The 27,954-nt window shown below is 60.8% G+C and overlaps 1 protein-coding gene and 1 long non-coding RNA gene across 10 annotated transcripts in view; one reads left to right on the top strand and one right to left on the bottom strand.

Annotated features, from left to right (window-relative positions):
- Positions 1-5,754, bottom strand: part of DLX4 (distal-less homeobox 4) — a 7,175-nt gene extending 1,421 nt beyond the window's left edge. For 3 of the 8 annotated variants that reach the window (XM_062216823.1, XM_062216818.1, XM_062216822.1), the window contains exons 1-2: positions 5,269-5,754; positions 2,185-2,390 (exon numbers count right to left, since the gene is read on the bottom strand). In XM_062216823.1, coding sequence (XP_062072807.1) covers positions 2,185-2,390; positions 5,269-5,533 — 471 coding nt within the window. In that variant the 5' untranslated portion in view covers positions 5,534-5,754. Of the gene's footprint in view, positions 1-148; positions 1,853-2,184; positions 2,391-2,823; positions 3,252-5,268 lie in introns of those variants that run through there. The other 5 variants (XR_009868514.1, XM_062216819.1, XR_009868515.1 and 2 more) reach the window with 4 other exon arrangements.
- Positions 5,149-27,954, top strand: LOC133777303 (uncharacterized). Of its 2 annotated transcripts, XR_009868517.1 has the most exons (4): positions 5,149-5,240; positions 12,055-12,107; positions 25,301-25,527; positions 26,175-27,954. It is a non-coding gene; the product is annotated as an uncharacterized LOC133777303 (long non-coding RNA). The 2 variants fall into 2 exon arrangements; XR_009868516.1 differs by having other exon boundaries at positions 25,301-27,954.

Raw genomic sequence — 27,954 nt, 5'->3', positions numbered from 1 at the left:
GAGCTTTTTGCCTGGAACTGGAGCCCCTCCCCCACCCCCTGGGGCCACGCTGAGCTGGATTCCCTGGATTATTCCTGGCCTGGTGCTCTGACCTCCCCCACAGCTCCCCTAGCCCTGGGCTGCCGGCTGTGCGGTGGGGAGCCCTGGTTCTGCCCTTGCCACACAAATGACTGTTCATTTTTCTGGCTCCCTGTTAGCCTGGGGCATCTGCCTTGGTATCCCCGGAACTAACACAGAGCAGAGGCTGTACAAATGTGTGTTGGATGGAGAATTCTAGTCCCTTCCTCCCTCCCCTTCCCCATCATGCTGCGGCAGGCAAGGGCCATTCTACTTCCCCCAGGTGGACCGAGTGGCTCAGTGGGCGTGTCTTCTCCCAGAGGAGAGCAAGGTTTCTCCCCCACTGTTGGGGGGGCGGTGCCTGGCTCCCTCCAGAGCTGGGCCAGGAGACAATTCGCCAGCAAGGCTCACTCAGGCCTTCCTTGGTCATCCCAGCGTGAGCATCTTTTGTTTTACACTGCAGCATGTGACAGTATGGGGCGATGCTAGAAGGCTCGAGAGCTAGAATCACAGAGCAAGCCAGTGGCATAGGCGAAACCAGAACCCACTGCCTCCGAGTGCTGGCTCAGGGGAGGATAAGTCAGTGTGAGAGAGGAAATCAGGAGACAGACACACCTCGAATCCAGGGCCCAGGTTTTGGTACAAACTTTAATCTTGGCCAGCTCATGGTCTGAGAACTGGGGGCATGCTAGTCAAGTAGGTTATGTCTCTGAGCGGTTCCTTCGGGCAGAGACCAGGAGAGGCCAAAGTGCTGGGGCCCTGTGCCCAATTCAGAATGCCTGCACCTGCAGCCATCTGAGAGCCTGCTTGTCCTCAGGTCTCCCAAAGTGTCACCCTCCTGGGTTCCCAAGAGGTGCGCACAGGGGTCTGACAGCTGTCGTGCTGGGGTGAGGGGGAATGGACTCTTCATAAATACCCAGTGAATCGCAGACAACGGGATCCAGTATCTACTCCAACAGGGAGACTCCGAGAGAGCGGTCTGTTTCAGAAGGCCCGTGTCCCAGCATCCTTCCTCCCTCAGGATGATGAAGAGCTACTGGGGGTGGGACTCATGGGCTGACCACCAGGCAAATTAGTGTGTGGCTGGGTGGAACCCGTAGTGTCTAACTGTGTGGATGGCCGCTTTGCTTTTGTTCACAAATGGGCTGGGCAAAGCCCAAGGCACACACACTGGAAAAATACTCCAAGTTTCCTCCTGGTTTCACCCCCAGGCTGGAGTGGGGGAGGTGGGGTGGGGGCTGCAGTCCTTTCTGAGGAGACCAGAGACCCGGGGAGGGGCAGTGAGAACTGCAGGACTCTCACCTGAGCCTTGGTCCAGCTGGAGGGAAGGTGTCCAGTCCATGGTGTTGGGGGGAGCAGTGGTTAAGTCTTTGATTTAGCTGTTGGGGTCAGGGGGACAGAACTCCACCCCACTCCTTTTCCTCCTCTAGCTCCTCCTCCCCCGAGAAAACCCATCTGGACCTGGTTTCCTCCCCGCCCAGAGGGGTGCAGGTGGGCAGGGTCCTGGGCTTTGTAGGAGGCTGGGGGCGTGACCCACCCTTCCTGGGACTCACATCATCTGGGGTGGAGCCAGGACATCTGCAGAGTGATGCTGATACCACACTCCAAAGCTGTTGCCATAGCCACCGGCCTCGGGCAGGGCTCCTGCCTTGGGCATATCCCAGAGGGATGGAAGGGGTGGGGAGCAGGGAGACAGGGAAGGGGGTCTCCCGGGGAAGTCCCCTTCCTGTGCCCCAGAGTTCTGCTTCAGGAGCTTCTTGTATTTGGAGCGTTTGTTCTGAAACCAGATCTTTACCTTTGAGGAGAAAAGGGGAGAGAATGAGAGATGAGGAGTGTGTGCCTGGAAGGGTTCCGCCGAAGGCAAACAGACCCAGGTACAGGGAACAGAGGCTGGGGAGCACTAGCTGAGTCCTCCGCAGCGCCGGGGGCCCCCTGAGCTCCCGCCTCTGAGCTGGCACCCGGTGCTCCCTGCCTGGCGTACCCTCCTGCACCTCATGTCCCGCCTTTTAACCCATGTCCCCCACTCTGAACACTCCCTGGAGGAGTGTGACAGCAGGGCCAGGGGCCTGTGAGTTCCCAGAGCACACCCGGGGCGGGTTAGCTCCGCAGGGATGGGACTGGCCCCACCTGGGTCTGGGTGAGGCCGAGCTGCGCTGCCAGCTGGGCCCTCTCGGGCAGCGCCAGGTACTGCGTGTGCTGGAAGCGCTGGTTCAGGTGCTGCAGCTGCAGGCTGGAGTAGATGGTCCTGGGCTTGCGCAGCTTCTTGGCGGGGGCCTGCTGGCTCCGCTCCGAGGGCTCGGAGGACTCCAGGGACAGCGGTGGCTTCTCCGAGTCTGGGGGAGCAGCACAGACAGCGTGTGGGGGGATGGCGAGAGGGTGGGACGGTTTCACAGCCTCATCTGCACTGGGTCTGCAGTGCCAAGAACCAGAGCCAGGATACGGGGGCATCCCCGGTGCGAGGTCGGAGTTCAACCAGGGTGCCAAGCAGCCGGCCTGGGGTGGGGCGGGGCTGGGCTGAGGTTCAGAGAGGATGGGGGCAGGGCATTCCAGGCGCACGGATGCAAAGTCAAAGCTCAGAGGCCCCAGAGAGTGTCCGCGTGGCACCCTCCGGCTGCCGAGATGGGAATGAGTCAGAGAGGCTCAGCCTTGCGGGCCTCCAAGGCCAGTGTCGGAGTGACCCCCCAGGGTTTGCCGTGGCCTCGCCTGCTGGAACGGGCCGGCCCTCTCCCGAGGCGCACCCTGCAGGAAAAGTGACAGCTGGCTCACCGGACCGGTGGTCAGGGACTCCAGACGCCGGGGCGGCCCCATCCTCCACTGAGCAGCCCGCGCACTGGGGATCCCTGGGGGCCAGGACAGTGAGAGCTGCAAGGCCACGACGGGAGAGCTGGTCACTACCTGCCCGCCTCGCTCTCTCCATGGCCCTCAGTTGTGGACAGCCTGATGTCCCAGAGTGTGGGGGCAGGGGTCCACTCTTCCCCAAACTTGTGCCACTCCAGGGACCCCAAAGACTGTCTCAGGTGGACGGTTGTGGAGTGCGTGAAACGGTGGAACCGCAGGCGGGCTGAGGGCAGCGTGCGCCGCGTCCCACACCGGCGAGCCCCACGGTTGCAACAGCCGACAGCACGCCCGGCTCCCTCCCCTAAACAGCCAGGTCCCCGGCGTGGTCACCAGTTGCCTTCACCTCCCCCGCATCCCTCACCCAGGCCCCAGGCGCTGTGCGCTTCTCAGATCCACCCCCTTCGACCCCTGCCTCAGCCAATTCCCAGAAAAACCATTGGGCTCCCGCTCCCGCCTGCGCCAGTCCCTTCCACGCCAGGGCTCTCAACTCCTGGCTTGGCTGCTCCTCGGGCGACCACCCGTGCCTCTCTGGCACCATCGGGGCAGACCCTCACTTCTGAACTCCAGGACGAGACCCCCTCGCAGTCTGCCACCGCCGCACCAGTTGCAGCGAGTCGCAACTGGATCTGCCCCAGGGCCTCCCTCCAGGCACAAATGCTGGACGGTTTGGGAGCCAAACCTTTCCCTGAGGCTGGGGCGGACACAGACTGGGGCTAAAAGAAGGACCCCCAAGCTCTGTCACATCCCCTCATTCTTGCTCGAATGGGCCCAGCCCCCGCAGTTCTGGCGAAGAAAATTCCCCTCGCCGACCCAGGGACTGCTGTGTGTCCGTGTGCTTCGCTGGACCCGGGAAAGTCTGCAGAGCAACTCCCCACTGCGCCGTCCTTACACCAAAGGGGAGGCGAGATGTGTGGAAGACAGGACGCCACCACCCACCCCGCAGCCAACGTGTCTCTTAAGGGCAAGGTCGTGTTGTCTCCATGCCGCTCCCAAACACACGCACCCAACACACCAAACTCGCCTATACCTAGGGGAAGGCTCCTTTTGTGCACACTTATCCCGTGGTTCTACCCCTCTTCCTCGCACTGCCTGTCCTCTCCAACAGCCTGGAGAGGCAGCCCCAGCTCTGCCACAAAAGGCAGTTAACCTTTCCCGGGGCGCTGGGGGAAAACCTAAACCTAAAAATCCTCTTTCCTGCTCTCCTGCCGTGATGTTGATCGGCCCGGGCCGGGAGCCTGGAAAGCAGGCGGGTCCTTGACCCCTGTACACCCTGCCTGCAGGCCTCCCTCGGCTCCTCCTTGTGTACAATTTAAGGGAAGCTCCCCAATCCTAGAGGCACTCCAGGCTGTGACCGTGCATCAGAGCGACCGGGGAGGGAGAAGGGACCGCTGGGTCCTGGACTGGCTGGCCCCAAGTCACCGGGTGGGTGGTGTGCAGCCATAGAGCGGATGGCGCCAAAGAACCGTGGCACAGCGAGGTGCAGGGCACGGAGTGTAGGAGCCCTGCCGTCTAAGCTGGAGCCAGCGAGATGGCTGTGGGAAGTGGAACACAAGAAAGCATCTCCAGGAGTTTACCAAGCACTCCTGCCTGTGCACAATGGGGCAGGCGGAGCCCAGTGCCGGGAACAGAGGCCAGCTCTTAGACCTCTTTGAGGCCTCCCACGGAGCACTGTTTCAGGAGCTCAACTTGGCTCCAGGCAATGGGAACTAGAGACCCAGGTACTAAAAAGGCAAGGGGTGGGAATGACAGCGGGAAGGCTGAGGTGGCCTTGGAGAGACCAGAGCCGCTTTCCCAGGCTGTGGCTACATTCTGAGTGCAATGCATGGTGGGGCCCGATGCCCCAAATTCTGCCAGGCCAGGGTGGGGGTCCAGGGCTTGCGCGGGTCTGCCTGCCCGCCGGTGCGGCAAGGGAGAGAAAAGACCGCGTTTCTGTGTCTCAGGGTTTGGCCGGAGCACTCCTTTCTAAACCCAGACCAACGCGCAGCGGGTCGACCTGGGGAAGGGAGGGAAGGCAGGGGCGGGAGGCTGGGCGCCCACCCCCACAGCTGCACTGCTTCAGTGTTCCGTTACACGAGGGTGCACACAGCCCGGCAGCTGGGGGAGGGGGAAGCCCTCACGCCGCCGGCTTTCACGCGGCTGCAAATCGAAACCAGGTCGGTTTGGAAAGGAGATCGAGACCGACTCGCCCCCGCCCCTCCTACAGCCCCCCCACCCCGTCTCCCGCCTATCCCTTCACCCTCCCCCCACCCCAGATCTCGTGAAGTCGAGCAAGGTTTGAATCCCGCTAGCAGCGTCCAGCCAGGCGAGGGCGAAATTCCGGGGCGCACAGGAGCGAGACCCTACAGGTGGGCGAGCCGCCGCGGTCGCACTTACCTGCCTTCGCTTCCTGCGGGTGCTCGGCGGGGCCGCAAAGGGGCTGAGCGGGCGCCGCGGGCTGCTGGCAGGGCAGGTAGGAGTCGCTGGGGGTGGCCGGCCCGGTGTAGGGGTAAGACAGAAGGTGGCCGTACGGGCCGGAGTAGGGCAAATCGGGGGAGGCTGTGGTTGCGGGCAGGAGGCCAAGCGACGGGAGGGGGGAGAGGTCCGGGAAGACAGCTTTGGAGGCGTCCCGGCCAGGGAGGGGGCAGGGCAAAGAGGTCATTGCGGCCGGAGCCGAAGCCCAGGGGCCTAGGCCATGGCCCCGCACGTCCTTCGTTCCCGCCGCCAACTCTCCCGAGCCTGGGGCCTTAGGCCGGACAAGACCCCCAGGCAGCCGCCCCCACACTTAGGATCCTGGGGAAAGTGTCTTTCTGAGCCTCTTCCAGCGGAGAGGGCGCGCCCGGGAAAGGGTTCCGGGTGGGTACCCCCCATGGCTTTCCCCCTCCCCCCCTAAATTCATGGGGCACCCCCTCCTCTGCATCCAGTTCGGCTCCCGGGCCCCGACGGGGGCCCCGCCCACTTGGACGCCACGGATTGGCTGCGGTTCGCAGTGACCTCACGGAGGCCCGGCGCCGGGACCCGCCCCCGGGGCTGCCCGTGGTGGGGAAAAGGGAGGGGGACAGTGCGTTCGCTCCGGGCGCATTTAGCTTCTCGGAGAGGGGTGCAGTTGGGAACCTCGGTAACCGTGGCAGAAACGCTAGGGAGTCGCCGGCCTGGAATGCGCAAGGGGCGAGGGGAGCTGCACAGTGGGCGAGGCACGGCGGCTGCCGGGACGCCACAAGCCCGCGTTCGTGGGATCGGCGCGCAGATCCTGGTGCCACCGCCACCGACCTGCTGGGGAGTCGCAGCCGCGGCCCGCGCCGGCGGCTTATTCAGCGCGTTGGAATGCGTCGCCGCCGAGCGCCGGCACTTTGTTGGTAAACAGACGCCGAGCTGGGAGGGTGCCGCCCGGCGCCCAGCCGGCCCCGCACGCGCAGGGCGCGCATGGCCCCGCGGGGCGCCCCGGGCCTGGCACGCCGCGACCGCCGCCGCAGCGACTCCCGCCCCCTCCCCGGCCGGCTTCCGCTTCCGGCAGGGCCCCCGGTGTGGTTGCGACACCGCAGCTCGGGCTGGCCCCCGAGGCTGCAGGAGGGATCTGCCGTCTGGGCTTCTGCCCATGTGGCACCCCGCCTTTCCTGGCGCCGCGGGAGGCTAAGGCCTTGCGTGACCCCGGACAAAATCCGGGAGTGGGAGATGAGTCTTAGTTTGATGGCTCCTGGGAGGGCACAGGAAACTGGGCGGGCGGGTCTCCCTGGCCTTATTTTCCAGACTCTGTGCTGGACCCGTCTCTCAACCTGCCCAAGGCCTTGGTGGACATACGTTCACGTATACGAGCATCTGTTGCCGCACGTACACGACCACACACGGACTCATACAACATATGCACTTGCATGTACCAACATACAGGTGTCCACAGAGCTGCTCACCCTAGCATCCCCTCTGTGAATGGATGAATTTGCAGGCTGCAAGTTGTAGCAAACTGCACACATCTGCATACCCAAAGGTGAACAGCAACCTCTCTGAATAAAAGCACTATGCCCAAGTAAACTCTGGTGTACACACTCAAAAGTACAGAAAACCCCAGCGTAGGAACATTTATGTACAGTACTGACGCTCTGACCGGTACCTGTGCACACACATCTCAGCTGCTTCACATCAGGGCTGGCAGATTCCCCGGCCTTTACTCACAGCTTTTGCCCACTTGAGTGTGCAACTTGGCAGGGATGTTAATGTTTGCACACATGCAGGCTTTCATTATCAGGGCTGAGAGTGAAGGGAGCAGTCACAGATTTGGAGGGTAGAAAAGGAAAATGGTCAGAGAGAGAGAGAGAGATGGAAGGCACTGGGTGGTGGCCAACCCCAAATCTCCTTGGAGAGACAGAAAATCGCAAGAATGTGCAGGGGTTATTGAAATTCAGGGTCATGTGCTAGGGAGGGAGGGGAAGTCTGGGCTCCCCAAGAATGGACAGATTGGAGCTCTCCACCCCGAGGTCTGGGAGATCAGAAGAAGCAGCTTTGCAGGAGAGTCCCGTCCTCTGGACAGTTGGAACACCCACTCTCCTTTTATCCCACAGGGTACGGGGGTTGCTCCGTGGAGAAATGCCATCTCTCCGTGGGGCCACCTCTCCCCTTCTTGCCCCAAACTCCAACCCCGCCACCATCTCCTTAGAGCAGGGGCTGGGAACCTGTGAGTATCTGTCCAAACCTTCCTTTCTGCCACCATCAAACAACACTGTCCTGGTGGGGTCCCAGGGTGGCCTCTGCAGGAGCATGAGAAAGGGTGGGCTGGCAGGGATGATTTCCCAGAGGAGGTTCATTTGAGCTGGCATTGGAAAGCTGAGTGGCAGGCCACTTCCTCCCAGCGCCAGGCACCCAGGTCCTTTCTGGGCTGGACCTAGCAAGGAGGGGTGCGAGTGGATTTTCTGGCAGGTATCCACAGCGGTTGGCCTTGGGCTTCCTACAAAGCTGGGACCTCCGTGGCCTGTGTTGCCTGTGAGCTCTCAGGACTCCTCTGAGCTCAGACAGGAGCCTCACCTGTATGCAGCGGCAGGAAACACCCTATTCTATCAAAGGCAGCATTCAGGCTCTGTGCATTTTCACAAAAAACTCTGCTGAGTAGGCACTAACCTGCAAGTGAAGACAGCCCACTCTGTGCCAGGGCCTCCCTCCCACGGGCTCCCCCTCCCACACTCCAAAGGGTGTGGGGCTGGAGCAGGTGATGGGGGCTTTTCCTCCAAAGCTGGACTCCTCCCAGGAGGAGCCGCCATCCGGCCCACCCCAGGAAAGGGGGAAGTGCTGGGGAGGGGGCCAGGAGGGGGCAGTGAGGGGCATTTGATCCCAAAGCAAGGAGGGCTCCCCCGCCCCGGGAGACCAGAGGCCTGGATTTCTGTGCCGGCTCAGCCACCAAGTTGCTGGCCGTGATACGTTGGTTTAGGCATTTCCCAGTCCCTGAAACTAGCTTATCCAGAAAGGATAAAAGGACAGGGCTGAAGTAAGAAGCCAAGCTTTTGTCACTTGCTTTATGATGACTTGCAAAAAGCCAAATCCCAAAACATAATAAAACCGAGGAGGGAGTGGGGGAGGGGGGAGAAGGCAGGCAGGCAGACAAAACCAACTCTCTTGTGTCAGCCAAACCTTCAGTCCCGGGCTCCCGACAAAAGCCGGAAAGCGGAGAACCCAAAAGCTCTCCGAAAGAGGACCCGGGCACCAAAGCGATGCCCTAGGGGCAGACTTTGGGGTCTGGGGTGGGGACACTGCACTGACGGCCGGACCCAACTCACGCCGTGCGCGGCGCGATCTCTCTTCGCCACCAGCTGGGCAAAGGGGCATCCCACCCAATCTGGTTTCATAAACCTACGCGGCGCGGGATGCGGGGGAGGGGGTGGGGGATGCGTTCCTCGCTTGAGGTTAATTCAAGTTGCGAGCCTCCCAGTAGCAGGAATTCCGTCGGAACCGGCACCCCAAACTCACGGCGGGCGCGCAGGGTGCCCGCCTCCCGCGTCTGCGCCTTAAGTCAGGAGCCAAGGCCAGCAGATTCGAGCGGGCTCTCGGAGCGGCACCTGTACGGATCTGTGTCCTCGGAAATGCGCTTCGACCGTGACCCCAGCGCTAGCGCTCGGCGGCTGTTCCGGGACTATCCGCGCCGGGGTCGCCTCCACCCCACCTGGCAGCCTATCTCCCATCACCAAACGAAATTTCAGTTTAGTTTTGTCTGCTCTCAGTGGGCTTTGAATTCCATTTGGCTGGGCCTTTCTTAGTAACTCGGCTTGGGGAAACTTCGCGAACAATTCGGCTTGGCACGAGGGTGAAGGGAAAGGAAGCAGCTTGTGGCCCGAGCCTGCCGGTGCGTGGCGGCGCACGGAGCCCCCGGTTCAGCGAGACCTGGGGAAGGGAAGGGCCATCTGCCGGAGCCTGCGCACCCCTCCGAGTTGACTTTTCCGTGGAATCTTTGTGTCGATTTTCTTCTTTCGGATCGAGCACTTAACCAGCGCTGGCGCGGGCAGGACACCACCCTAAGCACCGAGGCCCCTGCCAGCGTGGCCGCGCGCTCCCTTGGGCTCTCACCTCCGCTCCCCGATGAGAGCTTTCTGGGTGGCTGGAGTTCCTGCCTCATTTTCCCAGAGTCAGGAGAAGCTCCCGGGGGAGAGGGGAGAGACGAGGCCACCGCGACCTGGGCACTGGGACAGCCCCCTCCCCCACGAGGGGCTCCGGCTCCGACCTCAGCGTCGCTCTCCCGGCTTGGTCCTTGTTTTTGCAGCCTCGCTCCGGGAAGTCTTTCTTTTTGAGATCGGCTGAGACGTTTTAAGTACACACGTGTGTGAAGTCACCAAGCACGCTGAAAACAAAATTGAGCAATTCTTTGATCAAGATTCCCCTCCCCCCAAATAAAACGGTCAACCAGGGCCGGGGCGGTGTCGAATTTGAGACGGAGGCGCTCTGCGCTGCGAAGAAACCACGCGGCGCTAAACTGGGCCGAGCGCGGAGCTGGAAGTGGCTCGGGGTCGGGGCCTCGATGGCGTAGGCGCGGGCCTCGATGGCCAGGGGCGCGGGAGTTCTCCGCTGGGTGCCCCAACCGCGCACCCGTTGAACCTGAGGGAGGGACCCGCACCGGACCCGGGTGGACAGATCGCGGGCCGGCGCGCCTAGCGCCGCGGGGGAATGCGGTGAGCAGGCGGGAGGCCCGAGACCAACCCGGCTACAACGAATTTACCATGCCGGGAACGAAGTCTGCTCAGCCCCGGTCTTCAGACCCTCCCAGACCCAGGCAGGGAAACAGGGGCGTTCGGCCGAAGTCTGGGTGGGAGCCGGAGACGCCCGGTCTGGGCGGGAGCAGGATGGGCTTCGAGCAAGGAACAGCGAAGTGAGTGTGTGCACGGGCGCGCACAGCACCGCGCGTAACACACACGGTCGGACACTCAGATACGCACTCCCACGACACCTGCGGCCCGCACACGGCCGCAGCGCGTGCATACAGAGCGCACCCGCCACACGGGCGCGCGCACACGACTCGCCCTGGATCCTGCGGAGGGGCTGGACAATGGGTTTATCGGTTTCACTTTCCGATTCCTAGGCCAAATTCTGGAGACCTAGGCTTTTTCTTTCATAAAACAAAGATTGGTCGGGTCTTGGATTCCTATTTGGGGCTGTGGAGCAGAGCAGAGCCAGTTGTCTGGGAGGTGGGGGTGGGCAACGCACAAGCTCCCGCACCCCTGCGCCTCAGAGTGAGAAAAGTGGCAATTACCAAAAAGCCTCCAATGCAGGATCTGGCTCCGGGTGCCCCTGCATTGGGCTCACAGCCCCAGGCCTGTGTGGAGGCAGGGCAGGCTGAGCTAGGGTGAGTGGCACCTGTGTCCCACCCCTTTTCGCCTGAACCCTCCCCTAGCAGACTCAGCTGGAGGTGGGGGGAGGGTGGCTGAACCCAGGCCTCTCTATTTAAGGAGGAGGCAGTGGCCCCTGCACCTCTCCCAGCCTTCGGTCTCCCCTCCCTTGTCCATCGCCCTGGTTAAGGCTCCTTGGAAAAAGATGACTAGAAGTTCGCCAACTGTTGCCTGGAAAAGGCAGCAGCACCTGGGGAGGTGGGTAGAGGAGTTGGTCCTGGCAGGCGACTGAGGGCTGTGTGCTGGGGGAGCCACAGCATCTGCTCACACTGATCTGCCCGTCCCCTGGAGGCCCCTCCCAGCCTCTGAGCTGACTCACCTGTCTGCAGGGAGATCCACTCCGCTCCGCAGCCCAAATGGTGGTGGCACGTGCCCCCCAGACCAGCAGCCAGGGGAGCTGCCTGGGTCGCTGCCTGGCTGCCTCGGTCCCTTTCCGCAGGGAAGGAGGGTGGGGGGGGGGGGCGCTGGCTGCCTGGGGCACCGAAGGATGAGGATGAAGGCATTGGCCCTGGAGATGACACTGAAGAGCGCTTGGGCGCCTGTTGCCCAGCCTTTGAGGGAGGAGGGGAGCCTTGTACCCTGGGTAAGACAGTAATGACAAGAACAGCTAAAACCCAGGTGTTGTCTGTGTTCCGAGCACTAGACTAAGCCCTCAGATGCACGGTTCCGCTTAATCATCGTAAGAATTCTGTGACAGGGACAAGGTTGTCCCCACTTCACAGAGGAGGAGATCGGGGCACAGGAGGTTACATCGCTTACCTAACAGCTGAACCCAAGTCAACCAGCCCCCCCCCCCTTTTAAAAGATTTATTTATTTATTTGAAAGTCAGAGTTACACAGAGAGAGGAGAGGCAGAGAGAGAGAGGTCTTCCATCCGATGGTTTGCTCCCCAATTGGCCACAACGGCCGGAGTTGTGCCTATCTGAAGCCAGGAGCTTTCTCTGGGTCTCCCTTGCGGGTGCTGGGGCCCAAAGACTTGGGCCACCTTCCACTGCTTTCCCAGGCCACAGCAGAGAGCTGGATCGGAAGTGGAGCAGCTGGGACTCGAACCGTGGCCCATATGGGATGCAGCACTGCAGGCGGCGGCTTTACCCGCTACTTGGGTGCTTTACCCAAGCACCACTTGGGAAGGGCAGAGGAGGGCTGAAGAATGGGAAGGGGGAGGAGGCTCCAGAGAGAGAGGTGCCCTTTATAGAAGGCAGTTGGAGAGGCGATTACACCAACAATGGCTGACAGTGATGTGGACCTGTCTGCTGGATGTGCTTTGAATGCATCTCCTCGTCGAATCTTCACCCAAAGGACTCCTATTCTTGTCTCCATTTTACAGATGAGACTGAGGCCCAGAGGTGTGGACAGGGCTCCCATCTATGTGACTGGAAGGTAAGAAAGTAGACATAGTGTTGAGGCCGAGTGTCGGGAAGGTCTGAACCGTGGAGGGTCTTGAACGCCAACTGAAAACTTCAAAAGGGGCCTGGGGACATGGGCAAGGACAAGGATGGAGGAGAGAGGCGTCCCAGGGACATCCTGGGCACCTGGTGGGTGGGGGGAGAGTCGGATGGCAGAGAGCCCAGTTGGATGGAGGATGGGGGCGGGCCCTAGGGCCTGGGACAGAGAGGCAGTGGAAAGGAAGGTGGCCTGAGAAGGGTGGCTCAGGGGCAAGCCCAGGGAGTGTGTCTGGGGACTGTCCCAGCAAGGATGCTGCTGAGGGTCCAGCCGGGCAGCTCAGTTGGGTTCACTGAGACAGGCCTCTGGTGGGCAAAGAGCCGCAGCCCAGGGTTCTGGGTTGGATGCTGCAGCCCGGCTGACTGGCTGCCCTCCATGCCCCTGCACAGGTGTCTTCCCCAGCCCTGCCAGTGTGCACAGGTGAAACTTGCATATATGCAGATGTATGCAAATGCAGTCTGGGCCTGGGCCGGAAGCCAGCGAGGGGGAGGGCCGCCCCAGCCCTGACTCACTCTCTGACTGCCTTCTGGAATGCCACCTCCCCAGCCTGGCTTCCTCCGACTTGGGGAACTCGCTCCTGGCATCACCCCAAAGCTCTGGTGCAGAGGGCTTGGCTGGGGCCGGGGACTTCGTACATCAGAGTTAGGATTGCTTCTGAGCCTTTCTGATAACATCAGTGGGAGTGGGGCGGGGCAGGCGAGGAACAGGGAGAAGAGGGAGGCGGGCTGAAAGTTGGACTGATCAGACATTTGCGAGGTCTGGCCCCACTACGGGACCTCGTGGGAACGTGGAAGACAGGAGGTTTCTTGGGCCCATTTTTCAGATGCAGACACTGAGGCCCATGTTGGGCAACGTCTTGCCAGGGAAAACCTGCCCAGTGTGCAGAGCTGGCTGTCCCAGCCGGGCCTTCTGAGTCAGGGCTCTTCGCACTGCTCTGTGGTTTGGTGCTGGTCTGAGGGAGGGAGGAGAGAATCCTGGAGGCTGGGCCTTGGGTTTTTCCCTGGTGGTCATGGGAAATCAGGCTTGCATCCTTTGAGTCCTGAAGGAAGTGCGCTCTTGTCTCCAGCCCAGAGGCCTGGCTGGACCACAGACCCTGCTCCCAGCATCTTCATTCCTCTCTTTGGAAGTACCTACTAGGTGGGGCCCCTTCTGCCTCCTCATTCCCACTGATCAGAGGCCTCAAACGACAGTGTCTCCCTGGATCCTGCCCTTTCCACAGCCAGGTGGAGCACCCCCCTCCCCTGCTTGGAAACCAGATGGATCCGAATTTTCAGTTTCCTCATCTGTGAAATGGACATCTAAGAAGTCCTGCCCCCCTCCTGAGGTTGTGACTACACAGAGGTGTCGCCCCTTCCTGGTTGGTCCCCTTGGCTCATGCACAGGACCAGGCCCGTCTGCATCAGGCTACCTGGCAGGTCACAGGGACAAGCTTTTGTCCCAGGAGGAGCTGAGGACAGCCGGAAGAGCCACCCCAGGATCCAGAGCTCCTGCGGGGCAGGGACCCTGCCTTCCTCAGCTCCTCAGCCTCAAAGCACCTGCTCCCGGCCTTGCAAACAGCTAACCCTGAAGCCAGACTCAGCTCCTCCCGAGGACCGGGACACCTCGGGGCCTGCCCCCTCGGCGGCATCGTGGGCTACGTTCACGCTCAGGATCCCAGCTCCTCCTTGCCACCTGGTCAGGTGGGGCAAGTATTGCTGTCCCCATTTCACGGATGAAGAAATCGGGCTCAGAGCAGCTCGGGGCCTTGCCCATCATTGCAGAACAGGATTGGAACTCCGGCCTCCTGACTCTGGAGTTTTCCAGAGAACCCCAACTGAGAACAGCAAAGGAGGAGCCCAGCTTGGCTGTTGGGTGGCCCTGAAGGGGTGTGGGGTGGGCGGTGGCCTGAGTGAGGGCGGGGCAATGGCAAGAGCCAGGACTTGAAAAGAAATTAGGCTGCTGGCCCCATGGAAAGTAGACAGCAGGGACGTGAGGATCACCTGAAAATGTCAAGCGCTTCATTTTAAGAAGGCAGAGAACCAAATGGAAGGCACAGGAATGCAGATTTAGAGCCAATTTAAGAACAGTTTCATTTTAAGATTTACTTATTTATCTGAAAGGCAGAGTTACAGAGAGGCAGAGGCAGAGAGAGGGAGAGTTAGAGATAGAGCTTCCATCTGCCGCTTCACTCCCCAAATGGCTGGAGCTGGTTTGATCTGAAGCCAGGAGCCAGGAGCTCCCACAGGGGTGGCAGGGACCTGAGAACTTAGGCCATCTTCTGCTGCTTTCCCAGGTGCATTAGCAGGGGGCTGGATCGGAAGTGGAGCAGCCAGGATGCAAACTGGCACTCATGTGGGATGCTGGTACCTCAGGAGGTGGCTTTACCTGCTATGCCACAGCGCCAGCCCCAGAAAGACAGTTTTAAAAATTGATTTATTTTCGTTGTATTTGAAAGGCACGTATGTGTGTGTGTGTGTGTGTGTATCTCCCATCTGCTGGTTTACTTTCCAGATGTTCCCAGCCGCCAGGGCTGTGCGGACAGAAGCCAGGAGCTGAGAACTCATTCTGGGTCTCCCATGTGGGTGGCAGGGACCCACGTGCTTGAGCCATCACTGTTGCCTCTCAGGTGTGCACCAGCAGGGTGCTGGAATCAGAGGCGGAGCTGGAACTTGAACCCAGGCCCTCACGGATGGGATGTGAGCATCCCGAGCGGTGTCTTAACAGCTGCACCGAATGCTTAGGGTTCAGGAAGGAACTCAGGAAGGAGAGATTTCCAAAGCAGTCCATTCTTCACCTCTGTTTTAGAGCCCAGCTGCTTCTATGTTGTATGGAATGACCACTCTGTTGGAATGAGACATCCCAGGGACAGGTGCATGTCTGGTTGAGCGTTGCTTCCCCCAAGGTGCATGTGTGCAGGCTCAGGAAGTGTTTGAGCCCTCGTGGCTGGAGGAGTCAAGGCCGGGGCATGGGGCGAGGTGTGGCCTCGAGCTGGGCTCCGGAGCAGCTGCAGGAGCCGTCGGTCCCAGTTCCGATGCTTACCAGCTTGCACAGGTGGCTGAGGATTGGCGGCCCTCGTTCTCGTGGTCTGTAAGATGGGGTTAATAATCCCTAGCCTGTGACACTGCTGCAAGGATCAAAGGAGGTTCTGTGTGTGACTAGCAGAGTGCCCAGCACATGGAAAGCCCATAATGCAGCTTTTCAAATGAGGTATGCACTTGGGAGGCTGCGTCAGGGGCCAGAGGAATGGGTTGGGGCTGCTCGTGTCCCTCCAATCCAGACCTGGGATTGGGTCCCCTAAGCATCAGGAAAGGAGACAATTGGAAACCAGGAAGCAGATGGATTCAATACAAGGAACTGGGTTAAAAAGAAGCAAACCCTCATTCAAGTGCCCAGGTGCTTGGGGCTCTCCCCTGTGTCCTGCAGATGTCCCTCGGAGGCAAGCTGCCAGCCTGGGGTCAAGGGTTCTCCTGTGTCCGGGGCATCCTTGGGCCTGGAAAAGGTCCCAGGACTCCTCATGGCCCAGCCCAGCCTGGGAGCCTGGCCTCAGCCAAGAACAGGGCCCCGAGTTCTGACCTGGCTGTCACTTGCTCTAACCACAAACCCTTCAGCTGCCCAGCACGATGATGTGGCACGCGCCACAGGGTGGTGGTGGCTCCTGCGTGGCATGTGCCCAGGGCTGGGAGGGGCAAGTATTTTTTAAAACTTTATTCATTTGAAAGGCAGAATTATAGATAGAGGGAGAGAGAGAGAGAGGGAGAGAGCGAGAGCGAGCGAGCTTCCATCAGCTAATTTACTCCCCAGATGGCCACAATGGCCGGAGCCAAGGGCATGGAAGCTTCTTGCGGGTCTCCTACGTGGGTGCAGGGGCTCGAGGACTTGAGGCATCTTCCTCTGCTTTCCCAGGCCCATTAGCAGAGAGCCAGCTCGTAAGTGGAGAGCCAGAACTTGAACCAGTGCTCATATATGATGCTGGCGCTTTGGGCCGGGGCTTAAATCTGCTGTGCCACAGCGCCGACCCCTCCTCCAAGTTTCACAGTCCTTCTGAGCTGGAAGAGGCCATACAGGACCTGAGTCAGTGGGTGTTAGGAAGGCCTGGGGTGGGCCTGTGGCTCTGAATTTATTCCTAAGTGCTCCTGGTGAGACACTGATGGGGCCCAGCGCCCCGCCCCTTGGGTCACAGGTGCAGAGGCTGAGTGGCAAGGGGACCAGCCTGGCCCCCAGTGACAAATTGCAAATGGACCAAGGTTTCCTCTTTGCACCCCAACGCAGCTGAGACCCAGCTGCCTCTCAAGGCTCACTCTGCGGGAGAAGGGAAGGCCAAGGTCACAGGAAGGTCTTTCCCGAGCCTGTGCCCTGTGCCTCCTTGGGTCAGTTTCATGAGAACCATTCACCCTCCTGGAAGTGATCCTGGAAGCAAACATGGTTGAAGTATGGGGCCTGCGGTTGGGGTGGGGTTCTCCCAGTCCTGGACAGGGCGGTGGGGAGTACGTGTCTGGGGCTGATCCATGGAAGGTCACATGGGCACACACTTGGAAATAGGATTACGTTGGTGGGAAATTGTGATCCGGTTTAGAATAACTGGTCTATTCCCCAGCACCTAGTGCAGCACCTGGCACACGGGGCCAGAGACAGCAGGTGAGTAACTGGATGTTGCTTAATGTCGATGGGACTCCATCATCTCCAAGGTAGGGGGTGTGGGATCTCAGCAACACCTGGAGGCCGCTGAACAGCAGGTGCTCAGGAGAGAGGATGGGGGCCAGTGGGGTAGGACGCAGCGGGGTAGGACGCCCCCATGTCAGCAGAGTGGTTGGAGTTCCTGCTGCCCCGCTTCCAATCCATCTCCCTGCTAATGCTCACCGGAGGCCAACAGATGCTGGCACCCCCATGGGAGACCAGGATGGAGCTCCTGGCTCTTAGCTTTGGCCTGGTCCCGGCTGTTGCAATCATTTGGTGAGTGAGCCAGTGGTTGGACGATTCTGTCTCTGTGTGTATGTCTGTGTTTCAAATAAATAAATACAATAAATCTTGAGAAAAAGGAGGGAGGATGGCCATGAGTGCAGACCCGAGGGGGGATGAGTGGGTGGTGGTGAATCACTTCTCGTAGCCCCAACCCCTGGGCCCGATCGGTGCCACCAGGACTCCGCCCCAGAGGTGCCTCAGTTTCCATCTGCATGACTGCACCCGCCACTGTGTGCATGTTGCGTGTGTGAAGGTGGTGGTGTGAGTTGTGTGTAACTGTGGGTGTGTAACAGGTATGGCTCTGGTGGCCTGGGCGTGGCTCCGTGCCTGGTGTGGGAACTCCGTGGCCGTGGCTGCACGTGACTGTCCGTGCAGCTGTGTGCCTAGCGATGGGCGTGGCCTGTGTGCGAAGGTGTGGGGTGTGTGCCTGGGGCTGGGTGTTAGCTGTGCGCCCTGCGTGGAGATGGCTGCCGTGGGTGTGCAGGGCTGTGCGGGACTCTGCGCTTTCCTCCGTGTGCTGCACCGAGGCGCCTGCCTGGCGGGTCCCCGGCTCTGCCTGCCGTGTGCGTGGCTGGGTGTCGCACCTCAACTGTGTGTCACTGTGCGTTCCTCTGCGGGACTCGGTTGTGTCACCGTGTGTGACTGTGACTGTGTGCGTGTGACACAGCATCCCCTCAAACACCTTCCTGGGGTGACTTTGATGTGGTTGAGTTGCCAGGGCCCTAAGGAGGCTACTCACTGCAAAGGACTGCCAGCCTGTCTGCCCCCGGGGGAGAAGCCCCTCACCCCTCGCCCCTCGCCCGCCCGGGCCCTCTCCCCCGGCCTGCAGCAGCAGCCTGTTTGCTTTCCTATTTTTACTGCCTGGGATGAGTTCATGGCCGCAACTGACTCACCACTTTCCGAGAGACTTGGGGAAGGGAGCAGGGGTTGCTTGGTTGGGGCGTCTGCCCAGGAGCTGGGGACATTCAGAGCAGGACCCAGCAAGGCATCTGGGTCCCTCGCACTCCCCACCCCTGCCCCAGCCTGCAAGGTCAGGAGGACGATTTAGAGGTCATGGTCTGGTCTGCAGCCTCCAGCCCAAATGAGCAGGCTCCCTCCTACCTTCAAATTCTCCCTTACGCCTAAAGGAAACTGGAGCTACGGGGGGGGGGGGGGCGGTATGCGGCACACCTCCCCCAGACCCATGGCCTGTGGAATCACACCTCGGCACCTGCAGTGCCAGCAAGGACGCCCTGACTCAACAACACTGTTTGGGCGCCCCCTATGGGCAGAGCTGGAGGAAGGCGGCTCTCAAGGTTGCTGTGGGAGACGCAGTCCCCAGCACCAGGAACCCCTGGTCTTATAGAGGAGGCAGAAGGCCCCTCATACCCAGGCTCAGAGACAAAGGCTGGGGAGCATTCAAACCGTGGCTTCCTGGGCTTTAAGTTCAGAGGCTGAGAAGGAAAGAAGAGAAGCCTCTGGAAGCGGCCATGGACTTTGCTGCCCGCTAGGAGGGGGAGTGAGTCCTGGAGGGTGGGCCACTGGGAAGGCCCGGATGTGGGATAGATTCTTGGCAGAGCTGGGGAGGTGAGACAGGCAGGAAGGCCCGGGGACACCATCCTTGTGTGAGTGAGTGGGAGGGCTTGGGCCGGACTCCGCACGTGGCAGAGGAGCTGGGCCTAAGCAGAGTCTGGGGCTGGTAAGTCCCCTCTGGGATCTACCCAGCGTCCTTTCAGCTGCAGCCACCTGTGTGCCCAAGAAGACACTCCGAGGCCGGGACCCCACTTCCTTCCTCCTGCCCTAGCCAGGGGAGCCAGGCACCCCCAACTGTGCTCCCAGCCAGCTTGCCCAGCCTGCAGGCCCTCCTGCCCAGCCAGTGGCTGGGGCCAGGAACACTTCCCTCCACCCCCGCCGTCCTGGCCTCCTGGCCTCCTGGCCGGCTGCCTGGGAGGCTCCCTCCCACTCCTGGGACAGGCTGCCTCATCAGCTCCCACCCCTCCACCGGCCTGGCTCTGCCCAGTCCCCCCTCCCTTCAGACAGAGCTGCCCCCAGCCACCCACTGGAGGAGGTGAGAAGAGCCACCAACTGATGGGTTAGGAGGCCCGGCCTCGACTTCCCCATCTACAAAATGGTGCCTGAGCCGCTGGCTTCCCAGGGCGGGCAGGGAGGGCTGCAGTGAGCTCATGGGCGTGCATGTCTTGGTGAGCTGTAAATAGTCCAGTGCCCCGGGAGGGAGGGAGGGAGGGAGCCGTGTTATTGCAGCTGCGCCTGGTGGCCCGCGCGGGTAGTGGGGGTCCATGCAGGAGAAGCAAGGCCATGGGCAAGGTGAGGCCTGCAGAGGCCCTGCCGGCAACAAGCGCTGGGGTGACAGTGGCAGGGGCTATGTCTTTGGGAACACAGGTGGTGAGAAATCTGAGACGACACCCCTGCCCCTGCCATCTTCTGGGACGCTGGGCCCTGGCCACAGGAGGCTAGGCTAGTTGCTGTAGCCTTTGCTGGCTCAGAGAATTCTGGAGCCCTACCCCCCGCCCTTGTTCAAAGGGGCGGACCAGCCCCTTCCTCCATGTGCCTCTCACCCCCCTCCATGCTCTCACCTTGGCCTCCCAGCTCTGAGCCTTTGAACAGATTGCACCCCCACCCCCACCAGAATGCCTCCCCCCACCCCCCGTCCCCACCCCGCCTCCCAGCCTCAGATCAGGTACCTGCCCCTGCCGATGTCTCACCACGTGACCCTGGGCAAGTCACTACTCCTCTTTGAACCTCAGTCTTCCCATTTGTAAAATGGGTTTGTGCTACCTCCCAGGGAGATGAGGATGAAGAGAGAAGGGAGGAAGCAGATCCTGGCTCAGGTGTCAGACTCAGCACTTTCGCCCTCCTTAGATTCCCTCCCAGCACCTGTCGGGTCTTTCACTGATTCTCCTCATTCACTGTTTTGTACTAAACCAAAAGATGGCTGTTTATTGAGTACTTACTATATGTTTAACACTCTAGTGAGTTCTGGGGAAGCCCAGGAAGGATGCTCTGCCTGCCTGGACACAGCAGGTGGCCAGGGTGGGCAGGGAAGAGCTGTGGACACGGAAGGGCAGGCTGCCAGGACAGCACAGCTATGGTGCGGAGCTGAGTGACCAGCAGGGTTTTGGAGGAGACAGGGAGTGGTCTGGGAGGGCTTCCTGGAGGGGGGGCTTGCAAGACAAGTAGGGTGAGCAGAGGGAATACAGAGGCAGAGGGATGACCACAGTGCACTCACTAGGTCACAGGGAGAGAGAAGCAGGGGCTGTGAGAAGTCTGAGGAGTGGCGAGGGGATTGGAAAGGGCAGGTGAATCATGGGAGACCCTGGAGAGGCAGACAGAGGAATTCAGGTCGGACACGTGGGAAGCTGGGAGCCACAGACTGCTCCTGAGTGAAGATCAGGTGGGAAGGAGGGCTTCTCGTTTATTAAACACCCACTCTATTCCAGAAATCCAGCAAGCCAGTACGAAATGCATCGTTCTCTCCATCTCACAGGTGGAGACAGAAACAGAGAAGTAGAACTTTCCCCAGGGTCACAGGAGGAGGAGAAGTGAGGCACTGAGCTCTCCCAGCACGAGCCCCTGTCCCTGCCGGCTTCCCTCGCAGGGCATGCAGGTTGGAATCCGGCAGGAGGCTCCTCCCGGGCCCCGGCCCCGGCCCTGTGAGCTGGCCCCTGGCAGAGCTTGCTTCCGAGGCCTGGGAATTTGGGGCTCATGGAGGTTGGTTTGCCAGCTGTCTTGGCTGCAGAGGGCAGGGACCACAGGCCAAGGATCCCTCCGCGGGGAGGAGCCGGGAGGCCTGGGGGAGTGAGGAGGTTGTGGATGGAGCCGGGGAAGCCGGAGCAAGCGGCAGAAAGGGTGAGATGGACGGCGTGGGGCCTGCCATGGGGCCACAGGGACACAGTCTCTGGCTCTGGAAGCTCTGAGCCCAGCACAGAGAGGCTCCCTTGTCCCTCTTGTCTGGGGACACCCGGAGGATGGGGACTGTGGCGCCTCCTTCTGTGGCCTCCCCATTGGCCATCAGAGTTGGGTTCTGAACTGGTGGGCGGGGCATCCTAGGAAGGCACTGATTACTGATTGGCCACCTCCCTCCCACCCCTCTCCCCCCTCAGCCCTGTGTCCCCTTGGAGGCCTGGGAGCCGCAGGGCCAGCTGCCCCTTCCTGTGCCAGTCCCGTGGGCCCCTGGTTCCTCAGCTCCCCAGGCCACTCAATGAGCTGACAGCCATGCCCTGGTGGTACTAGATCGCAACCAGAATCTCCATGCAGGGAGTGATGAGTGCCGCGAGAGGCAGTGGGCAGTCGGACAGAGGGACGGGGCACCGGGGACGGGGACGGGGGCGCTCTTTCGGAGTGGCCCTGAGGCAGGCCTTGAGGAGCCGCCGAGTTTTGAGTAACAAGAATGAGGAAGAAGGTGGGGAATGCTTTCTAGTTGGAAGCTATGGCTGGTGCAAATGCCCTGGGGCAGGGGTAGGTGGGCCTGGCGCCTGTGAGACAGCAAGAAGTCCCCTCTCCTCTGAGGGGAGTGAATGAGGGGAAGGGGGAGGAGGTGAGGCTGGAGAGGAGCAGTCTCTGAGGCCCAGAGGAGGCCAGTGGACTCACTGGGCTCAGTCAGGGTCCCCTCTCCCCTCCCCCCCCAGGCCCCTCTTCTAGACACAGACTTTGGGCAACATTCCAGAAGCGGTGTCTTCATTTAATTTCTCATAATGAGGAGGGTTCTGGGGGTGACTTCGGAAGACCCCCCTCATGGGAGAAATGCCTTGTTTTGCCCCCTGGGGATCCCTCTGTGCCAGCCTGGGGTGGGGCAGGGGCTGGGGGACGGTGCCGGAGCAGGGCCCACGCCGACACTGGCAGAAATCTCTGGGTGAGGGGAAGGGCTGCAGGTGCTGCAGCCGGCCCCGCAGGCAGCCTTCGCCCTCTGCTCTCCCCTGCTGGAGCCCTGGGCTGCCTCAGTGGGCCTGGGGGCAGCGGCCTCTGCCTGGGTGGATCCTGTGGCATCTGGTGGCCTCCTGGGGCCGATCCTGGAGCTGGACGCCCAGCAGCAGCCGGAGAAGGGCCTGAGTCAGATCCGGACGGCAGCACGAGGCAGCCAGGCTGAGGTCACGGTCTGGTGGCTGGAGGTGGCCTCCCGACCCCAGTCCTCCACCCCCGCTGCTGTTTGGCCAGAGGGCCCTCCGAAGTGCCAGGCGCCTTCCTGGCCTCCCTCAGCCCTCCTGGGATGCACGATGCGCAGAGCTGAGCCCAGGCGTGGCTGCAGGCGTGGCCGGGCTCCGAGCACCACCCTTCCTGTGTGTGCACAAGTCTGAGGGCAGGCACGACCCTGCTCTCAGGAAGCCTCCAGTCTGATGGGAGAGGCACGGCCTCGTCCTCTCAGGGCCCCCAGTCTGAGGAGAGACCCAGACACCTTTTAAATAGCACAAAGGTGGCAATGTTAAGGAAACTCTGGCTGGGTCCAGACTGGGGACCGGGACCATGCAGAGGGACAGGCGGGAGCCTCCCCAGAGCACTGGGTGCAAGGCCAGGCCCCAGGCTCTGAGACCTTTGTGACACAGGGCTCCTGGGTCTGGCCCCGCCCCCTCCTCTGTGCACCTGTGGGTGAGGGGCTGGGTCCCCAGGGCAGAGGGAGGCTCTGGCTACCTCCTGGACAGCACCTCGCTGGCAGTGCTCCCTGGACAGGCGCACCATGCAGGCTTGGGCCTGAACCGGGGGAGCCCTTGCTGCCCATTCTGCCAGCCGGCGGCCCAGCCTCCGACCCCTCGTGCCCACAGAGCTTCGAGGCAGGGAGTTGTGCAAGCGCCGGAGGCAGGCCTGCTGCACGGGGGAGGTTCCCATCTCCCACCCGACTCCCCGAGGCCTGCGGCAGCCCCGGACGGTGTGTGTGGCAAGCGCCCGTCCGCCGCCAAGCTTGTTGGCTGTTAGAGCTTGTTTGGCCTGAGGCTTCTGGCCCCAGTGCCTCCTCCCCTGCCTTCCTGCTTGAGAACGGCGGCCAGAGGCTGAGAGGAGGAAAGCGGGGGGCTAGCGCTGAGCTGGGGTCAGGCCTGACAGTCCCCAAGCCCCGCAGGAGACTGAAGTGGCCTCTGGACAGAGCCTCCCGCTGGGGGGCTTCCTGCCTGAGGAGGGCGTCAGTGAGCCCGCGGCGGGGAAGATGGGACCGAGCCTCGGTGAGACACAGCAAGGCGGACTCTAGATGAGAGGGCCCTGGGGAGAGGTGTGCGCTGCGCATGCCGGGAAAGCAGTTTTACACCAGACCCAGCCCTCTCAAGGTGGCACTGGCTGCCTCGGGGTGCAGTGAGCTCCCCGTCAACAGAGGCATTCAAGTAGAAGCTGCTGAGTCTGATCACCCTCCCCTTGACTATTCATTGAGCATGGACTGTAGGTGGCCCAATCCCAAAGGCCAGTGGGGAGGCAGGTGTTGAACCACACGGGAAGGTCCATTTCAGCCCAGACATCTAAAACAGGGTCAATCCGGGCAGGATTCGCAACGGCACAGGGCCAAAGAGCAAGGGCTCCTGTGAGGGGCTGTGAGGGGGGAGGACCGGCAGCCCTGAGGAGCTGGAGGCTGCGGAAGCCTTGGGCAAGCCTCTGCTAGACACCAGGCCCCGCCCCAGGGGGTGGGGGGCTTAGGTCCTGGAGGTACAAGCTGGGGAGGGGGAGCCAGACAGCTTCTTAGAAAGTGGCAGGCAGGTGAGCGGGGCTCCCCAGTGATAATTAAGGAACAAAGGTGCCGAGGAGCCGAGCCTGCGCAGGCCTCTGGGGCCGGCTGGCTAATGGGAGCCTGGACGAGCGGAGCAGACAGCCCGGCGTCGCTACGCCCACAAGCCGCCCCCTCGCCCTCCTGCGCCAGAACAGCGGCTGCAGCGCCCAGCTGCGGGTGGGGGGGGGGGGGGGGCGACGCTGCCGCAGGCAGCGGCTCCTCCCGTTGGCCACGAGGTTGCCATGGGGACATGGGTTTGGAGGAGAGGGGTTTCAGGGAGCAGATGGGCCTGGGGGTGGCAGGGGGCGGGGCGGAGAACGCTGCGCAGGTGGAGTTTCGCCTGAGCTCCCCAAGGCGTCTGAGTGCCTGGAAATAGATTCCCTTCCCAGTCTTACAGGTAACACCATTGGGCCCCAACCATGACCCGGGCACCCACCTCCCCATGCTGGAGGTGGCCACTGATACAAGAGCTCTGGGCTCGGAGCCAGGTCTGGGCATGCTTTGGATAGCAGTGGCACCCTGGACAAGGCTCTTGGTGCCTCCTTGGCGTCCTGAGAGGCGGTAACCAGGACATGAGCCCCGCAGAATCCCTGGAGAGGGCGATTCAGGGGCTGGCATCCAGGAAGCCGCTGACTCTGAGCACCCCTCAATCCAGCCCTCCCCTGAGCCACACTCCTCCGGTCAGTCCTGTCCTGAAGCCTGCAAGAGCAGACTTCACGCCTGGTTTGGACCTCCCCAGCCCCACCTCCTACACACATTCCCACGCACACACCTGCGCGTCACACCTGGGACAGCAGGATCCCAGAGGGTCATGCCCGAATTTACTGCTTGCTCCCCAGTTGCAGCCCCAAACAGAAGCCTGCAAGGTCACCCAACCCGAGTCCCCGGTCGTGTGCACTCCTGCTCACCACACACGGCCCCACGGATGAGTGAGACCCCCATGCACCTGGGGGTGCACACACGGCACGCGCACCCCTGCACCTGCCTGAGAAGCCGCCTAGGTTGGCCCCTGGCTTCCAGGCTGCAGACAACACAGTGCCCTCACAAGTGACGGTTGTCCGGCCAGTGGAGCGCTCGGCTCAGGCACGCACTATGCGTGTGCTCACATGCTCACGCCCCTGTTGGTGCGCTCAGCTTGTCCAGTAATTGGTCTCCACCCCTCCCCATGCCTTCGTAATCTAACCCCGGGTAGAGCTGTGTGATCTCAGCCTTCCCGGGGTCCCTCTGCCGCTCTAACACCCTACAGAAGTCCCCGATGCCCTCCAAGGGAGATCAGTGTTTCCCCCCAGCTTCCGCTCTGCAGGGCTTTAGTGGCTTCTCTCACACCAGAGGAGCCCCGGAGTCTTGGTGGCAGAAGGCGATGCTGCCCCAAGTCCAGTCCTTGTATCTTCTTGCAAGTTACTGCTTATTGTTTTTAAATAATTGGATTTGCTTTTCTGCCAGCTTTATCAAGGTGCGAGAGCGCCTTCACAACTTCCTACCTTCTAAACTGGCCCATTTTATTTCACCGCAGGCAGCTGCAGTTGTGTGAGCTTCATCTGGGGAAGGTAACCCAGCCTAGAGCCTCTTCTGCCTCCTCCTGGAAGTTTCCAGTAACCGCCGGCCCCAGGAGATCTGCCTTCAGCCTGCCCTGCCTTGCTGCTGGCACTTGTCTCCCGGAGTCAGGTGCCGGAAATGGCCATGATTGAGTCCCCGTCTATGGCACACATCCCATGCACACCCCTGTCCAGCTGTGTGGAGGTCTGTCCCTGTGCATTCTGGGTACATACAGGGATGGCAGGTGCTGACACGAGGCGGGGGTGAGGGCTCTGAGATCATTTCAGGGGGCTCCACTATGCCAGCCCTTTGCCCCCGCGTCTGGGGACTGGCGGGAAATCGGGTTCTCCAAATTCCCGTTTCTGCTTCCATCTCCCTCCAGGGGAGCAAGCACAGCTGGAGGAGGGTCAGAGACCTTTCCTCCAGCCCCTGTGGCCCCCCAGCTCATGGCCCCCAGACTGAGCTGTATTGCCCACCCCCGCAACCCCACTCTGGCCGCCTCCCCGCCTGAGTTCTCCCCTGGACACATCTGCTCCTGCAGGCTCCAGCTCTGGCTCACATCCTGGGCTGGCCTGCCTCCCTTTCTCCTTCTACAATGGGCAGTTCTTTGGTGCCTTTATCCTTAGCACCTCTCTGTACTGCGCACTCTCACTCACTCTCAGAGAAAGGCAGAGAGAGAGAGAGAGAGAGAGGGAGAGAGAGAGCGAGCTTCCATTCTCAGGTTCACTCCCCAAATGACCACAATGACCAGGGTTGTTCCAGGCCAAAGCCAGGAGTTAAGAACTTCATCCGGGTCTCCCACATGGGTGCATGGTTCCGAGCACTTGGGCCATCTTCTGCTGCCTTTGCAGATGCAGTAGCAGGAAGCTGGATCAGAAGCAGAGCAGCCGGGACTTGAGCCTGATCTGGGATGTTGGGGTCGCAAACGGCACAGTTTAACTCACTGCACCGCCACACCAGCCCCTCTGTACACTGCCCGTGGGCCAAGAAGTCATGATTTCCTCCCTGCCCTCCGTAGACCGCGAGCTCCAGGCGGGCCGTATCCACACCACAGTCCTGTCTCCCAGCTCGTGAGTTTTGGCTGCATGAGCAGGAGCCACCAGCAGCATTCCTGTCCGACCCCAGCATGTCCCGAGCCTTGGCCAGGCACAGGCTGGGCCAGAGGGCAGAGGCAGAGGGAGGCGAGGCGGGCTGTCTCCGTGAAGGGGTCTGCACATGTGCCTGGCTCCTGGGCAGACAGCTGCTTGGCTGACCAAGCTGTGGTCTTGGGGGGTGGCCAGGAGGCGGGGGGTAGCAGGCTTCTCAGGACGGGGAGCCCATGGCTGGGCAGGGCTGCTCAGCTCTGGGTGCCCCAGTCTGTGGACCACGGTGCTGGCTGCTTTCGTACACCTGCCAGAAAGCTGTGGGCTTCCCTCAGCCTTGCTGGCCCTGGTTTCTCCAGCTGAAGAATGGAGCAAATAATAGTGCCTGCTTAGAAGCCAAGCAGCCAGCCCAGAGCAGGTTCCATGCAGTCTGTCACTTCCGGGGCACTTGATGACAATGACGACGCTGATGGAAACGCGTGGGGTGAGACAAGGCACCGGGTCTCACTTGCTGGTCCTGGGCATCATCCAGGCTTTTCCATGTTGAAGACTTTTTAACTTTTTAATACACTGTCAGAGAGGGAGAGGGAGATGGAGATCTTCCCTATGTGGGTTCGCCCCTTCCAAATGGCCACAATGCCAGTGGAAGAGACGTTTAAGGGGTGCCTTCCAAACAGCGAGGACTCCCTGAGAGCGGCCGTCCCCTGCACGCTGGGGCTGAGGCTTGGAGCGTGGTGATGGCAAGGGAGGGAGAGGTCGTTTCAGGTCAGAGCAGGCACAGCGAAATGTCCATGTGTTCTAGGGACCCCCAGGGGCCAGGGCTGCTAGCAGGTGCCCGGGGTGAGCCGTGGAGGCCTTGCTGAGCCATGCAGAGGAGACCAGCAGGAAACAGAGCAAAGAAGCAGACCCTGGTGTGTATGGGGGGGTGCCCAGGACCAGAGTGATGGGGCCACAGATGGAAGTAATAAATGTGAAATGAAATACGTTCTTCCCACACTCCCGGACGGACATCACTTCTTAACAGTAAAATCCAAAATGTACGTAGATGGTTGTTACATGGCTGAACACCGATGTGACTAAAATACTCTCATTGAACTATTAAAAGGCAGATGGGAAGGCAGTGGATTGTGGCCCAAGTGCTTGGGCCCCTGCCAGAGATGGAGCTCCTGGCTCCTGGTTTCTGCCTACCACAGCCCTGGCCATTGTAGCCATTTAGGGAATGAACCCACATACGAAAGTGTGCTCCCTCTTTCTCTCTGCCTTTCAAATAAATAAAAATAAATCTTAAAAAATTAGAAGAATGCATATTACAATTAATTAAATTTTTTAATTCTAATTTAATGTTTGTAAATGTAATTATTGTTATATAGTGCTTCACAATTCCAACACTCAGTATCTACCACACTGTCAATAAAAGATTCATTACCAAATTTCAGATGTTCTACTTAGACCCATCTTTATATAAAATTCTTACAAGATTTACTTATTTGAAAGGCAAGGTGACAGAGATTTTTCCATCCTCCAGGAACTCCATCTGGGTCTCCCACAT

This window comes from Lepus europaeus, chromosome 18 (assembly GCF_033115175.1).
Source record: "Lepus europaeus isolate LE1 chromosome 18, mLepTim1.pri, whole genome shotgun sequence".
Taxonomy (NCBI): domain Eukaryota; kingdom Metazoa; phylum Chordata; class Mammalia; order Lagomorpha; family Leporidae; genus Lepus; species Lepus europaeus.
Note: the sequence above shows the minus strand (reverse complement) of the source record. Positions and strands in the feature narration are given on the sequence as shown.